General features: G+C 38.2%; 1 protein-coding gene across 1 annotated transcript; it reads right to left on the minus strand.

The window, feature by feature from the left end:
* Positions 1-512: 512 nt before the first annotated feature.
* On the minus strand, positions 513-11,315 carry LOC102799107 (beta-1,4 N-acetylgalactosaminyltransferase 2-like). Its single transcript, XM_035915899.2, has 12 exons — positions 11,190-11,315; positions 9,186-9,301; positions 8,101-8,250; positions 7,751-7,857; positions 7,059-7,096; positions 5,520-5,586; positions 5,038-5,151; positions 4,765-4,851; positions 4,352-4,533; positions 3,487-3,630; positions 2,746-2,974; positions 513-2,658 (listed from the first exon to the last, which is right to left on the minus strand). The coding sequence occupies exons 2-12, from the start codon at positions 9,299-9,301 to the stop codon at positions 2,465-2,467; spliced, it is 1,428 nt and encodes a 475-aa protein (XP_035771792.2). The 5' UTR covers positions 11,190-11,315; the 3' UTR covers positions 513-2,464.
* Positions 11,316-14,812: the final 3,497 nt, after the last annotated feature.

Below are 14,812 nucleotides of genomic sequence, written 5' to 3' on the forward strand. Positions count from 1 at the left end.
TTCTCAGTACCTTCTTCAGAATTTCCTTTTATGAAACCAGTGCAAAGTGGACTTAAATAACCATATCTTTAAACAGAGCTGTTTTTCTGGCCATCTGAATGTATTGGCTCTCTTTTAGCTGTGATTTTGTTCTCTCCCAACTCCTAAGGGGAGTATCTGAATCTAAACATGTCATCGTGTTTGGTGATGAGCAGGACATGCTTTAGAACTGAAAGCAGCTTCCTGTTGTAGCCAAAATCATCAACATGGTGAGTCAACCACAGTTGGGAACAGGTAACAATCACACTATGAAACTCTGGTAATCTGAGCAAAGCTGCAGAGTTAAGTGGTAACTGTCACGGGGTGGGGATAATGTGGACCCAAAGAAAAACCCTGTACTTTGGGTTTGAGGATGTCCACAAAGGCTGCAGAAGACAAAGTCCATGAATAGAAACAGGTGTTGAGTAAGAATAACAGGTGCTGAGACAGAAAGGCAAAGAGAAAACTTAGGCAGTAAATACACACACGTTTATTTGGGTAGTGGGGAACAGATGCGTAAAAACAACAAACAGGTGCAACAAATCAATGGAAGAAGCAGTTCCATTATGTTTCTGAAACGTGCACTGAAATGAATTGAGTCTTTTGTACCACATATCTTTAAATTGTTATTAAAAAACATATTACATAACTTATAACAATACATGTTGTAGGTGGCTGTAGCTCAGGTGGCAGAGCAGGTCAGCCACTAATCAGAAGGTCGGTGGTTCGATCCCAGGCTGCCTCCATGCCAAATATCCTTGGGCAAGCTACTAACCCCATATTTGCCTACTGGTGGTGGTCAGAGGGCCCGGTGGCGCACTGACAGAGGCGAGGCTCTGTCAGTGCGCCACCGGGCCCTGTGGCCCGGGCAGCTGTGGCTACAATGTAGCTTGCCATCGCCAGTGTGTGGATGACTGAATGTAGTGTAAAGCACTTTGGGGTCCTTAAGGACTAGAAAAGCACTATACAAATGCAGGCCATTTACCATTTACATGACATGTGAGTTAGGGTTTTTCTTTCTCCTTAACAAATAATAGATGGGTCCAAAAGCTTTTTATAGGGCACTCAGATGTCTGTGTGAGGTCAAGATATTTAGATACCTGTTTGGATATATCTTTGACCCATGCATCTCAGACTAGTGGGTTGTCTGTAAAAGACTGAACAAAAAAACAATTGAACCCATTCAACAAACCAGCATCTAAAGCTCACTGCCAATCACTCCCCTCTCAGTAAACATTGCTTCTATAAGAGCTTTGTTTCTTCGCAGACAGTATCAAAAATAAAAACCAATTAAAAACATTAATAAAAATAGACTTTAGCCCCCCCGGCAGCAATTCTGAACTGGATGGATAGGTATGACCTGTTTTAGCATATTGTAGTATGAATCAGAATGTTACAGTATCTACAGGTTCACCTGATGGTTTCGGTCAAAGACAGAGTGAACTCTTTAGCCCATTTACACCAGGATTCAAAATTTGGTTAAAAGGGAAATTATGGCATGTGATTACATCTGTGTAAACTATCATACGTATAAATTTTAAGGAACAGCTGGCCAGCCCCCAAGCAGGATTTCAACACCTGTGGGATGGAGTAGTGCATTTGTTTGTTTTTGTATAATATGATATTCTTCAGTGTGTTATGGCTATATGAATTGGGGTGTTTTGCTTTTTAATTCAATTCAATTCAATTTTATTTATACAGCACAAAATTACTATAACAGTCACCTCAAGGTGCTTTATATTGTAAGGTAGAGCCTACAATAATACATACAGAGAAAAACCCAACAATGATATGACCTCTATGAGCAAGCACTTTGGCAAAAGTGGGAAGGAAAGGAAGAGGGAAAAATAAACTGTGGTGATAAATGACAAGAAGTGATCACTGAACATAACAGAAAAAAAAACACGAGAATAAATTAAAAAAATAAAATAAATAATGCTAATGAAAACAACCAACAACCATGAGATATTACAAATTAGTAGAATAAAGGTGGAATCTGGCTTGGCAAATTTAACTATTACTGTTATGACATTCTTGTACAGTATGTATATTTATTTCTTTGGTTTTATTAAACATAAACATAGGTGGCATAGATAAATGACTCACAACATCTATTAGTCATGTTGATTTTAGCGTGTTTTGTACTTCTGTGAAGATATATAAAGTTTTAAAGTTCAGTGTATTCGATTTACAATGAAAACATGAGTGAAAACACAGGATGACAAAACAGCAAAAGAAAATAAGTAAAAACAGAATTCAGTGTCACCAGCCTCACAAGATATTCAACTCTATAAGAATAATAAAGAAAAAAATCTTGATGAATAAAATCCAAACAGAGAGCCAAACTCGGCTATAATCACTGAGAATCCTAAACTCAGATAACCCTGGGACCATGACAAAACAATATGACGCTACAAGTGACGCTGATGTTCTTTGAATGAATCTTCTATCCATATGTAATGCACTTAAGGTTGTTTTTGAAAAAGTGAAGCTGCAGTTTGAATTCTTCATCATTTTCTCCCGGGAATCTATATTTGTCGTATAGAGAACTTTGGCTGTCGTCTGTTTTGGGTTGATGACCAATGGATACGTGACTACATGTTGCAACCAGCAAAGAGCCCAGACCATCCATAAAAAACTCTAGAGTTAGAAATTGGAATTTAATATTTAACACAAAATTCTCTTGCTGTCATTTGTAATATAAACTTCTTTGAGATCTGGACCTACCTGAATGTGCTACTCGCTGTAGCTTAGGGTCAAAACCCACCTTCTGTACAGCATCTGTACGAGCCAGGAAGAAGTTGACCACTCCATTAGCCAAAAAGCATTGTGGGTAGCCAGGAAGTGAGTGAAATTTTCCTTGAGACTTTCTGTATAGGCAACCACCTTCATTTTCCTTTCCTTCCTCATATATAAGAGTAAAATAAAACTGGTTCTCTTCTACAGACCCACCAACCTAATACAAATAAAGAAACACAACATCTTGTTACAAAATAGCTAGTGTTTCACTGCAAGCTCCAATATTGTTCAGTCGATGTTCAGATAGACACTACTTGTCATGCTTGTTTTTGAAAAGCAAATCTAGAAATGAGACTAGTCTTTCAGGTAACCTATGCATCAGTCCAGAAACTGGTTCCACCAACTTTACTTTATTGTGCCTGGTCATAACTGCTCATCTGATCTTTGTTAATAATAGATGTTACAGTAAACCCAAATATCTAGAATAACCTTTGTCTTCATTGATTATAAAGGATCTGCTCCATGCAAGTTACTGTGAAGTTAAGACCCCAAACGTTGGCATGCTACATGGTCCAAAAGGCCTAACTAGATCAGATGTAATAAAGGAAAAAAGGATTACATCAGTCTAACATGTGTATTTTATGGGTGTATTATATTTACCTTTTAATGTTCTATTCAAACTATTTTAAATAAACTGCAAAAGCTTTATGTGAGCTATTTCATTCTCACCACATCCAGTTCAGGGTTCGCCTCCATCACCTCCACAAGCTTCTCTATCTTTGTCTTCTCTGTAAACACAAAATCATCATCCACCCACAGGAAGTACTTGGTGGTTACCTGGGAAACAGCCAGATTTCTGCCTGCAAACCAGCCCTGAGGAAGGAAACATCTTTCACATCTTAATCTTAACATTTTAATCTTTTACAGTGTGGTGTAATGGTGCTCTCAAGTGATCAATACAATAAAAGTCATTGTAAAGCAACACTGTTTTTTGTTTTATTAGCAAAAAACAAATTTCATCCAACCATCCACCTTCTTCCGCTTATCCCGGACTGTGTCACGAAAGAAGCAGCCCAAGCCTCCCTCTCCCCGGCCACCTCCTCCATGTGAAGGAGCCCTACTCTACTCTGAGCCCCTCCCGGATGGCTGAACTCCTTACCCTATCTCTCAGGGAGAGGCTAGCCACCCTTCGGAGGAAGCCCATTTCTCATTCTGTTACTCACTACCCACTGCTCGCGACCATAGGTGAGGGTAGGGATGTAGATCAATTGGTATATTGAAAGCTTCGCTTCTACACTCAGCTCACCCTTCACCACAACAGACCAGTACAGCGTCAGCGGAGTGGCACTCCACCCTTTTCCTGCTGAGGATCATGGTCTCAGATTTGGAGGTGCTCATTCCCACCGCTTCACACTCGGCTGTGAACCGTTCCACCATAGGTGGAATTATTATTTTAAATTCATACATACAGGAATCTGAATTATATCTGAGATTTATCTGGTTTTGTAGAAAATTCAAACTGACAGTTTGTACCAACATTGCATATTTAGTAAAACACAACTGTGGTTCCAATTCTTGGATCTACCACACATACCTGTGCTGGAGGCATGATGTAATATAAGATGTTTTCTCTATGAATTGGCTCTGGTTTTAAGCTGTCATCTGCAATAATCACTTTTATGTTGTTGTAGAATTTTCGGATGCTGTCCAACAACACCTTCAGTTCTCTGTAGCGCAGGAAAGTCTTTGTGGTGATGGTGACTTGAGAACTAATGTCTAAAAGGCGAAAGAAAGCAAATTATTTTCACTTTTCTTTAGTCAATAGAAAAATTAAACAGCAGAACAGAAAAGGGTCAGAAGAAAAGGATACACACTGATCTTTCCTCTTCTCTCTGTAAGATTTCAGTCATAAGTTTTACCTGCCCACACACCTAGAGCAGGCTGTGTCTGGTACTTACAAATAATAAGCATTTCATGACTGAATCTTGGTAAAAAGCGCACTCCTACCTGTCCCTGTGTCGTACAGGACTGGTATATGAGGCTGTTTGATGGCAATGGGGAACACCGCTTCATGGTTTTCAAACTGGAATGTGGCTATAGAAAAAGTGGAGAAAACAAAAGTAAATTAAGAAAACACTTTTCACTGTTACCTGAATCTGCTTGCATTTAATGAGATGTTAGAAGTTTACATTCAGAGCAAAGAGAAAGCTCATAAACAAAAGAACATACAGATACCAAACTTTGAAATTGTAGGTCATTTATCATTTCTTAGACACATACCAAGGTCTCCGGTGTTTATATGGTAGATAGTGCTGGTATACGACACTTTGGCCAGCAGGTTGTTGAGGATTACCAGGTTACTGGATTCAATTATCAGTTTGTTCTCACCAGAACCTGTGAATTAATAAAAAAAACAAGAATTTCACAACAATAACTTGGTTAATATGTTAATGTGTAAGAGCCAATGTAGCAACTTCGTTTTGTGTTGTAATGATCGTATAACACAGTGTGACTATCATACATGATACTCAGTTTTTACGTTTCTAAAGCAGTATGAAAGTTTGCTTAGCCAGATCAGCTTTACCCATATTTGCTTGACGACCACTAGGAAAAGGAAACATTTTTACTGACCCTTCCATGAAACAGGAGAGTTGGGCTAAAAAGAACACATCACCAAATGCCCCATACACCTTAGAATTTAAACTATTTGATTTTTTTCACCAGTTTAAAAATAAACTTTAGTTCTGACAGTCAATTCTCACCTTTAACTGTCACATCTTGATGTTGTATTTCAGTTGTGAGGATGCCTTTAGACACACTTAAGACCACCTACAACAAAAAGACCTCAATAATGTGAAGCAGAATATTGATACCTATACAATCATCTAAACAATAATAGCTACACTAAGCTGTATATGAAACAGGCTTAGGTTACTCTGATTTTCTTAGGTATTGCAGATGGAAATATGTCTTAACTATACCCTTACTGGTACAGTGTGCAGATAGTGCAGAACACAGGTTTCACAATCAGGTTTCACCAGAAAGCATTTCAATGAAAATCATGTTTGTTATGAAACATTTGATGACAATGGAATGCCTTTGGCTATGGAGGTACAGAAGGCCATCTGCTAATTGGAAGGTTGGTGGGTTGATCCATGGCTGTTCCTGTTTGCATGTCAAATATCCTTGGGCAAAAGACTGACCCCAAGGTGCTCGCCAACTCTCTCGGAGTGTGAACGTTAAAGCATAGCGTTCTTGTGTGAATGGGCAGATTAGGCATGTTTTATAAAGAACGTGCTCTAGAAGAGTAGAAGGTGCTACATAAGAAACACTACCAATGCCTATGGGAATATCTACTAATTTGATATAGGTGCCAAGCTAACTGTCAAGTAGCAAAATGAGGAAAATAGCATGGAAACTGATGCTAGTTTATGTAAATGACACTACTGCTAAATATCCTTTATGATCACTGAGATTGAACTAAAATCACATGACATGTTTATGTTTTTAAGATCTGATGTGAGCAGGCTTTTTTAGAAACCTGTTTCTGATTTTGCTAATTATGTATACCAATGTATTTGCTACAAAGTTACCAAGTTATTTGAGTAATAGCATGCAATATTTTATGTAAAATAAAAAATTAATCTTGGCAAACTGAGATTAATATATTAGATTAACAGGATTAACACCAAGATGGCTGCAGTAAAATAATAATGATATAAAAAACATGTGTCTTGTCCATAATCAGTTTTGCAAAGTTATCAATGTAATTTTTTTCTGTCCTTGTTTCACAAAGAGAAGGATCAAGCTAGCATCAGCTGTAGGATCACAATCGTTGGATTTAATGACATTTAGGGATTTGAAAGTTAAATACATCAGAATCCCTCTTGAAGTATGAACTTTACACTTTCAGCAGCCATCTTGAACAGACCAGGCAACATCTACTATGCTTTACCACCAGTTAGATATGAAAGCTTGTTTCCACCACTGAAAAAAAATATTAATGAATTGATACTTTTTGGCAACTGATTGGCAAAAATGATACAATTTTGAGTTATCTCAGAATTTTGACTTTTTCTCGATGAAAATGCCTAACTTGAAATTTTGAGATAATAACACAAAATTTTAGGATGACCAATTTGACTTTAAGACCATCATTCTTACTCATAGATGATCATTTTTTGTTTGTTTTTTGTTTTGTTTGTCTTGTTGGGGTTTTTTGTTTTTTTTGTGGTGGAAATAAGCTTCCATAGTGGCATCAGTGTGAGAAATCCCCAACTCATCTGTGATGTCACACCAACCTTATAGCTCTTTCTTTTTTCTGCATGCAGCCCTAAAGCTGGAAATAAAATCAGTTCTTTTATGAGAAGACACATAATTAACTCAAATTTAGAGTTTACAACAGGACTAAACTTTGCAAAGCAAGTAGATTAGGTAAGACAAATGGTTTGGGGTATCCAGATTTATGTTTGTCTAAAAAGTATTTCACACATTCATACAGTGCTTTAGACTCTATAATTTAAACACTTTACCTCGCATGCATGTTCACTTAAGAACCACCTGGTAATCTAATAAGCATTTTTTTGGGCTGTGGGAAGGAGCCAAAAAACCTACACAGGCCCAGGGTACAGTGAACATTCTCGGAGAACATGGAAAACCCCACGAGCCTCTATATAGAAATCACTTAAGCCACAGATCAAAGTGAGATTAATTTGACGGTGTGACGTTGTAGCCATGCTAACCACACCTTCCCTAGCTATTTCAGTAGCTGCCAGGGCGAAGAAGAGGTGTGCAGGGTTTGGAGAGGAGAGTAGTGGGATTGAACTCGCTGGAAAGGGTACAGCCACACAAATGCAATATGTGGGGGAGCACAATAAACATGAGCTTCCCATGTTTGATCGTGCACACAGGGATTATTTTGTGCACGATCAATTCATTCAATTTAATAACAGTAAACAGTAACAAAGTGCTCTTTATATTAAGCCCAGTATACCTGGTATGACAGTGGAGGTCAAAGGCTGCACTGTGTAACCCTGGATAGGATACTGCAGAGGAGAGTTAGGCAAGGCAAACAACAGTCTGGACAGTACTGAAGTTGTCCTGTTGAAGAGACGAGGTGCGAGCAGAGGAAAAGACAGATTACCTTCTTGACTTATAACATGAAATAAAATTGTTCAATTTCTGTCATTTATATTTGACACACACACACACACACACACACACACACACAGAGTATACGATTAAATGGTCAAAACACACAAGTTTTATACTGCTGTTCTATTCATAACATGCTGATGTTTTGGAAAATAAAATTTTCCAGCATTCTATCCGTGGAGCTGGTACCTGTTTTTGTTCTGCTGAAACTCCCTAGCTCGTCGCTGCGTTAGCTCCTCACTTTGCTCCTTAGGGAGGTGATCTTTTAGGATATATGAGCCTTGAGGACAGGTGCAGGAACCAGGTAGAGGTCTGGTTACAGATGACCTGGAAACATGGCTGTAGGATAAAGATGCTGAAGAATGGCTGTTATATAGAAGTCCTGTATGGTTACCACTCCATTCTTTAATACATTCAGTGTTTGATTACTTTGCTGTTCAGTTTCTAAAGACCCAACCTAGGGAAGTTCAACTTGATCTCTTCTCTAACTCCAAATCATAATGTCATCTGCAATCATCCAAATCCATGTAAACTCCTGGCAGGCCTCATCTATCAGACTATCATTCACTATTGCAAACAGTGGAAGGAGCTCAGAGCTCATCCCTGATATATTCCTATCCCCACATTGAACGCTTCAGTCACTCCAATCGCACACCTCACAGGTGTCCCACTGTCTTCATACACATGCTTCTCTGTCCGCATTAAATACAAAACTTTCTCAGCATCCTATCATGTTTTCTTTCACATCATAAAAGACACAGTGCAACTCTTTGACAGATTGACCTCCTATATAATTCCCCATCATCAACCATGCAAAGACTTTTTGCATGGTTGATGATGATAATCATGTGGTTATTTTTTATAACCACATGATATGGTTTGCATATCAGGTTATAAAAAATGTGTTTCATGGTATTGATATTGACTACCTGTGCCTGCCTGTCATTGCTTTCATTATTGTTGAAACTACTAATATGAATATGAAAAAGGATGGTATTTCTTTGATCATTCTAAACAATTTATTTTAGAAATACTGCTAAAAAATATCAAATGTTACATAGAATAAATTAGAAGCAGGCAGAATTCATATCCACACACAGAGAGTTGGTTTCCAAAAGTTGATTGTGTTCATCTGGACGTAGCGTTTTGTGGGAGAAACATTTTGTCACTCATCCAAGTGACTTCTTCAGTCTCAGCTGACTGCAGGTTGGGGAAACCTGCAGTTTAGTTACCTGGATGATTGAGCATGCATCAAGACAGAGAGTTTGTTATACCTTCGTTCTGGTGTAGTGGGTGGCTCTCCACGATATTTAGTAAAATCTATGAAATAGAACGCCATCAGGATCATCAGGCAAACAGCAAAAAGCAGCTGAAATCTGTTGAAAAACATCTGTGGAGACAGACACACGCAAAAGCACTAATGTTATAGAAAGTTAGTTGTCAGGACATTTTATGATCTGAAAAATGTAACTGCCAAACACATTAAATCAGCGGAGATAGCAGTGAGTGATGATTTTATGAATAATCCTAAAACTATGAAGGATGTGCCAGAAATTAAATTTGTGGATGTGGTGACAGAGTGCCAAAGAGTTTTAGAGATTATTTTAAAGTTGGATTATTTCTCTACCACTACCGCTCTGCTGAATCACACTTGTTATTAACCTCTGTCTCTCTTCCACAGCATGTCTTTATCCTGTCTTCCTTCTCTCACCCCAAACAATCACAGCAGATGGCCCCGCCCCTCCCTGAGCCTGGTTCTGCCGGAGGTTTCTTCCTGTTAAAAGGGAGTTTTTCCTTCCCACTGTCGCCAAAGTGCTGCTCATAGGGGGTTTGTTGGGTTTTTTCTCTGTATGTATTATTGTAGGGTCGACCTCACAAGATAAAGTACCTTGAGGCGATTGTTGTTGTGATTTGGTGCTGTATGAATAAAACTGAAGTGAATTGAAGCTTGCCTATTCTGCTTGATTTTAATAGTATGATGCCTTCAACTGTCAATTTATGCATACTTGTTATTTTGCAATTATTTAGTTGTAAGTTTTCCTTGAATGTTTTGAAAAGTGCCTATAAAATAATAAATAAAATGTGTTATTATTATTATTATTATTATTATTATTATTATTATTATTATTATTATTATTATTATTATTATTATATTGGACTCAAAGCACATGCTTTCAGTGCAGTAGCTTTCTTTTAGTGCAGTATTTGATTGCTCCTTGGCAGAATCCTCTACCTCTAATTCAAATGAGTCTTTTCTAAGTAAAGGGTACATCTGACTTAGAATAAGTAGTCATTACATTACTTAGCCATGAGTGTAAGTAAACTACACTAAAAATTCTGTCAACTTGCATACAATATCAGTAACAGAAGCGATTGTAATGGGTTCCAGTTAAAGCCAGAAAAACTGGTATAAGACGTGACTGCTTTTGTTTATAGTGTAAGGTATGCCCTCCTTTTATAAACAGTGAGGAGAATCTGTGAGAAAGACAGAGAAAGCTCCTCTGCCTGGCTCCTCAGAGAAACCCAAAATAAGGTTGAAGAACACGTGAACATAAGAATTTTACAAATTCTGCTAATTGTGTGGATGTAAAATCTGATATATAAAAATCATATAATATTGAATTCAACACAATTAATTTAAAAACAATGATGAGACATTGACAAACAAACATATTCCTCTCCACTGGGGAAGGACAATGTAACGTAATCTCAAAGCCTAATGTTGAGGTACGGTTTAAAAAATAGCAGTCAACAAATACTATTTCCATTTCTGACTACAAGGTCAATACACATAAAACTATTCTTGTTTCATCAAATACAGATTAGGAATGTTTTTCACAAGATCAGATTATGCATACTAGCAGCTGCCTCTTCTCTCACTCACTCAAATGCCTTGTATGGAGGAACAGAAGCCTGAGAAACGTTGAAAACAATGTGTTTGTGCTTGTCACAACAAGACTTACAAGAGTACCTCACATTCAGCCACTATGAGGTAATGTAAACACGGAAATATACTTTAGCACCAATTTCTTCCCAGTAAAGTAAAAGTTGGCTTATAATACACAGCTTTCCTGAAAAGCAGCAGCGTTTGTCTTTCAAAAAGCAAATCCAAAAATGTCAAATATCCACTAATACTTATTTTAAGACAGAGTCTGAGGGGAGTCCTGTTGCCACCTGCATGCGCATCTCAGTCAAATAGCCTTTGTAGTTAAAGTGTGAACACGGTTCTCCACTATGACAAACCTCCGCCTTGTGAAAGATACAGAATTAATACAGACCTTTCCTAATGGCAGCAGGGTGTGGCTTCCTGCTTGATTCTCCAAGCCTGACCAAAGGTAATTTCAATCATGTATGGGGAAAAGCAAATCCAAACATGTAAATGTCGAGCAACACTTGTTTGAAGACAGAGGACAAACCCCTTGGGGGAGTGTCTTTCCTACCTGCCTGCACACCTCGATCAAATACCCTCGGTGCTAAGGTGTAATGTACAGCCTACCTGCACCACAGACTTCCCCTTGTTGCACTGTAAAAAGAGACTATCAAAAAGCAACAGTAGACTGTAAAATCCAAAATAATACAGGTCCAAATGACTTTTACAGAAAGACAAGCAGAGATGCCATCACCACATTCACTCATACACAAACGTCAACAAAACAGCTTCCTCCATGATTTATCAGTTCAAAATAAATAGGACCAGATTAAAACATACTATTTATACTACCCATCTACATGGTAAATTCACCTTCCTGCGTTTCTTCCTGACTGAAGAACTGTAACATATTATTACTTCATTTGTTAAATAAATATCTACTGTATTACCAAAGATTAGCTGTCAATGACAAGTGGTGAAAGACTTCTCCAAAGCATTCCTTTAGTACAGTACAACAGTACACACTAAAGTTAACACATAAAAAAAAAAAATTCTGCATAAAATACCAAAAATAAAAATGGATTAATACTGCTTGAGCTCATTTTAAATACTTATATTCTGCTTAATGTCCAGCATCCAAGCATATGTTTGCGGTGGCTGTCCTGTGAGGACCACATAGCTATGATAAAACAAACAAACCAAAAAGACAATTGTTCACGAGCTGAGAAGCAGATCTATAATAAATATATTAAAACACATTAATTTAAAAAAACAGCTGAATTAAAAGCATTGAGCAGTATGTGACATGGATAATAATCTACAGGGGGTTTGAAATATGAATGAAAATGAAGGTGAAGCGTTGGCAAAACGTGTTACAAAATCAGACTGATAGAGACATGTACATGCTTGATACAGACTGGCTAATTGTGGAGAGCCAGAGAGACGTGAAATCAGCAGGTACAATTGTGTCAAAGTAAGCAATGAGTCATGCATTCAACCACAATGGACTGTGTGCACTTCACCACCAGCGAGACTCCATTGCTGAAGAAAAAAGAATGTTGAGCAACACTTAGACCAGCCTGTGAAATACTGGGAGATTATAGTCTGTTTTTGGATGCCATAAACGTGATATTTAGTGGTCAAAAGGCACTGCATATTACCTCACCATGCCAACAGTGAAGTTTAGAGAACATCATGATGTGGGGCTGTTTTTCAGCATAGGGCACTGGCATGCTTTAGGTAAAGCAAGGAAAGATGAATGGAAAAAGATACTAAGACATTCTGATAGAAATTCGCCGTCCTCTACCAGGTTGATAAAGATACAACAAGGGTAGATGTTTTAGCAAGACAGCGATTTCAAACACACAGCTGAGGAAACTCTCAGGTGGTTTCAAAGAAAGAAAATAAAGCTGTTAGAAAGGCTCAGCCAAACACCTGACCTGATGCTGATGATCTATGGCAAGAACTAAAGGTCAGAATTTGCAACATTTTATCAGTGTGTTGTTGCAAGCACCACCTTCTTTGCTGTGTCGTGCTGAGGTGCAGGCACCAAAGCAAAGGAAGGAAACAGACTGAACACACTCGTTGCCACCCTGGAGGAAGTGATCAGGGACAGAATGCTGGCAAAGCGTCTGGCAATCATTGTCAATGATTGCCAGACGTTTTAGCACCCGCTCCATAGCACACTGGACAATCTGAAGAGCAGTTTTGGCAACAGGTTCCTTCACCGTCGCTGTCTGAGGAAATGTTAGAGGAAGTTGTTCTTTCTGCTGCTATCAGACTCTTTAATTCATCCACTTGGGTCAGATCCACACATGTGGAACAGAACTAATCACATCTCAATGCACCCTGTCACTTTTGTACTCCACGACATATATTTTCACAGCTACTTGTATATTTATATTGATATTTGTATTTATACCTATTATCTATTTATCTTAATATTTATCTATCAATATCTCTGTTTCTATACTCATTTTATAGTGTAGTGCCCATAGTGCCCTATGGAGAATAATTCTATTCTAATTCTAAGACTGAATTAAACTTAAATGAATTGAAACAACAGCTGCAGCGTTTTCAGTTTATGTTTTTGATTTCTTGTGTTATATTTTGAAATTAACGTTAAGTTCTTTGATTATTGTTAGTTTGCCTCAAGTTGTAGTCTAGGTTATGTTTCACCCGCGTCCTCTGTGTTAGTTGTCATGTCTGTGTGTTCCATATTGTCAAGCGTTCTATGTTGATTGTGTTTAGTCTCACTTTTCTCCTGTGGCATCATTATGTTCATTAGTCAGCTGTTTCCCCATGTGCTTCCTCTTCTCCTGTGTGTATTTAGTCTGTGTGTTTTTTCAGTCTTTGTCTGGCCGTCTGTGTTTCCTCCCACCACGCCACGTCATGTTCCATGTATTTCATGATTTACGTTTATGTTTCTTCCTCATCATAGTTTGTCACACGTTCCTGTTCAGAATCATGTTCATGTCTGTCATGGTTATCACAGTTCCGTTTTCCCAGTTTAGGTTTTAGTTTTAGTTATCGCCCCTGTTAGCCTTACTTTGTTTTTCAACCATTTTTGCGTATTGGGTCCTTTCCTTAAACACACACACTTCGCAGCTGTGACAATACAGCCCGTTCTCACTCCCGAGGCGTAACATGCCGACGTTTTGTCATGACCCGCGACGTTCCTGAGGAACGCGAAAGGAGACCTTTGGCATTCTTATGGTACGCGCCAGGTTATGGCCGAAATCCAGTGCAATGACGCTCCCGCGGTAATAGACGTTCCAGCCCTGTATTCCAGCCCTAACCATAACCTTTTTCCTGAGCTTAACCAGGACTTTAATGATGTTAAATAGCGTGTTTCTAAGCGATTTGAAGAAAAAGAGTGAACATGTGTAGATTGAGTTCATATGGTTCTCATATTTCCTCATTTTTCCGAGGTCATCATTTAGGAACGTGGTGGGTAGCCGAAAACGTAATATGTTGACGATTTGTCACCTAGCGTAAAATGTTACGCTTTGGGAGTGAGAACGTGTTGGACAATATCAGCTATTAGTGGTACCAGTAGTACCAGCAACAACTAATAACAGCTTGTAACTAGGCCTCGCAGTCACATGAGGCTGCTGCCACTAGCACCAGCTGTGGAGAAGTGAGGAAGAGAGGAAGTAGATGAAATTAATGTGGTAAGAAAATAGATGGAGGGGCATAATTAGGAGGGGAGAGATTTAAAGCTTCAGGTAAGATGAACGGCTACTTTGACAATGAGCCACAGCTAAAGTGTAATAATTTAATTACTGTCACAAGCTGAAGTGCAACTAAGCAACCAACCCAATCAATAATCATATTGATATTAAATATGTTTTAGCATCCACTGTCTATACTTTAGGACACATATTCTAGTCATGAATCTGTGTTAGTCAGGTTAAGATAGAGATATGATTGATGTGTGGACTTTCAGCTTTAATTCAAAGGGTTTAAGAAAAGGAACTATTTGTTACTTTACTTGTTAACTATTTAGAAATTACAGCTATATCTATAAAT

The sequence above is a fragment of the Neolamprologus brichardi genome, unplaced genomic scaffold, assembly GCF_056152115.1.
Source record: "Neolamprologus brichardi isolate AB-2024 unplaced genomic scaffold, ASM5615211v1 NODE_ptg000031l+_length_7269946_cov_1, whole genome shotgun sequence".
Taxonomy (NCBI): domain Eukaryota; kingdom Metazoa; phylum Chordata; class Actinopteri; order Cichliformes; family Cichlidae; genus Neolamprologus; species Neolamprologus brichardi.

Coding starts and splice junctions, on each gene's coding strand:
- LOC102799107 (XM_035915899.2), bottom strand. CDS start 9,301: ATGTTTTTCAACAGATTTCAGCTGCTTTTTGCTGTTTGCCTGATGATC. Junction 7,097..7,750: donor GACCTCCACTGTCATACCAG/GTATACTGGGCT, acceptor TTTTATTTCCAG/CTTTAGGGCTGCATGCAGAA. Junction 5,152..5,519: donor TCAAGATGTGACAGTTAAAG/GTGAGAATTGAC, acceptor ATTAATTCACAG/GTTCTGGTGAGAACAAACTG.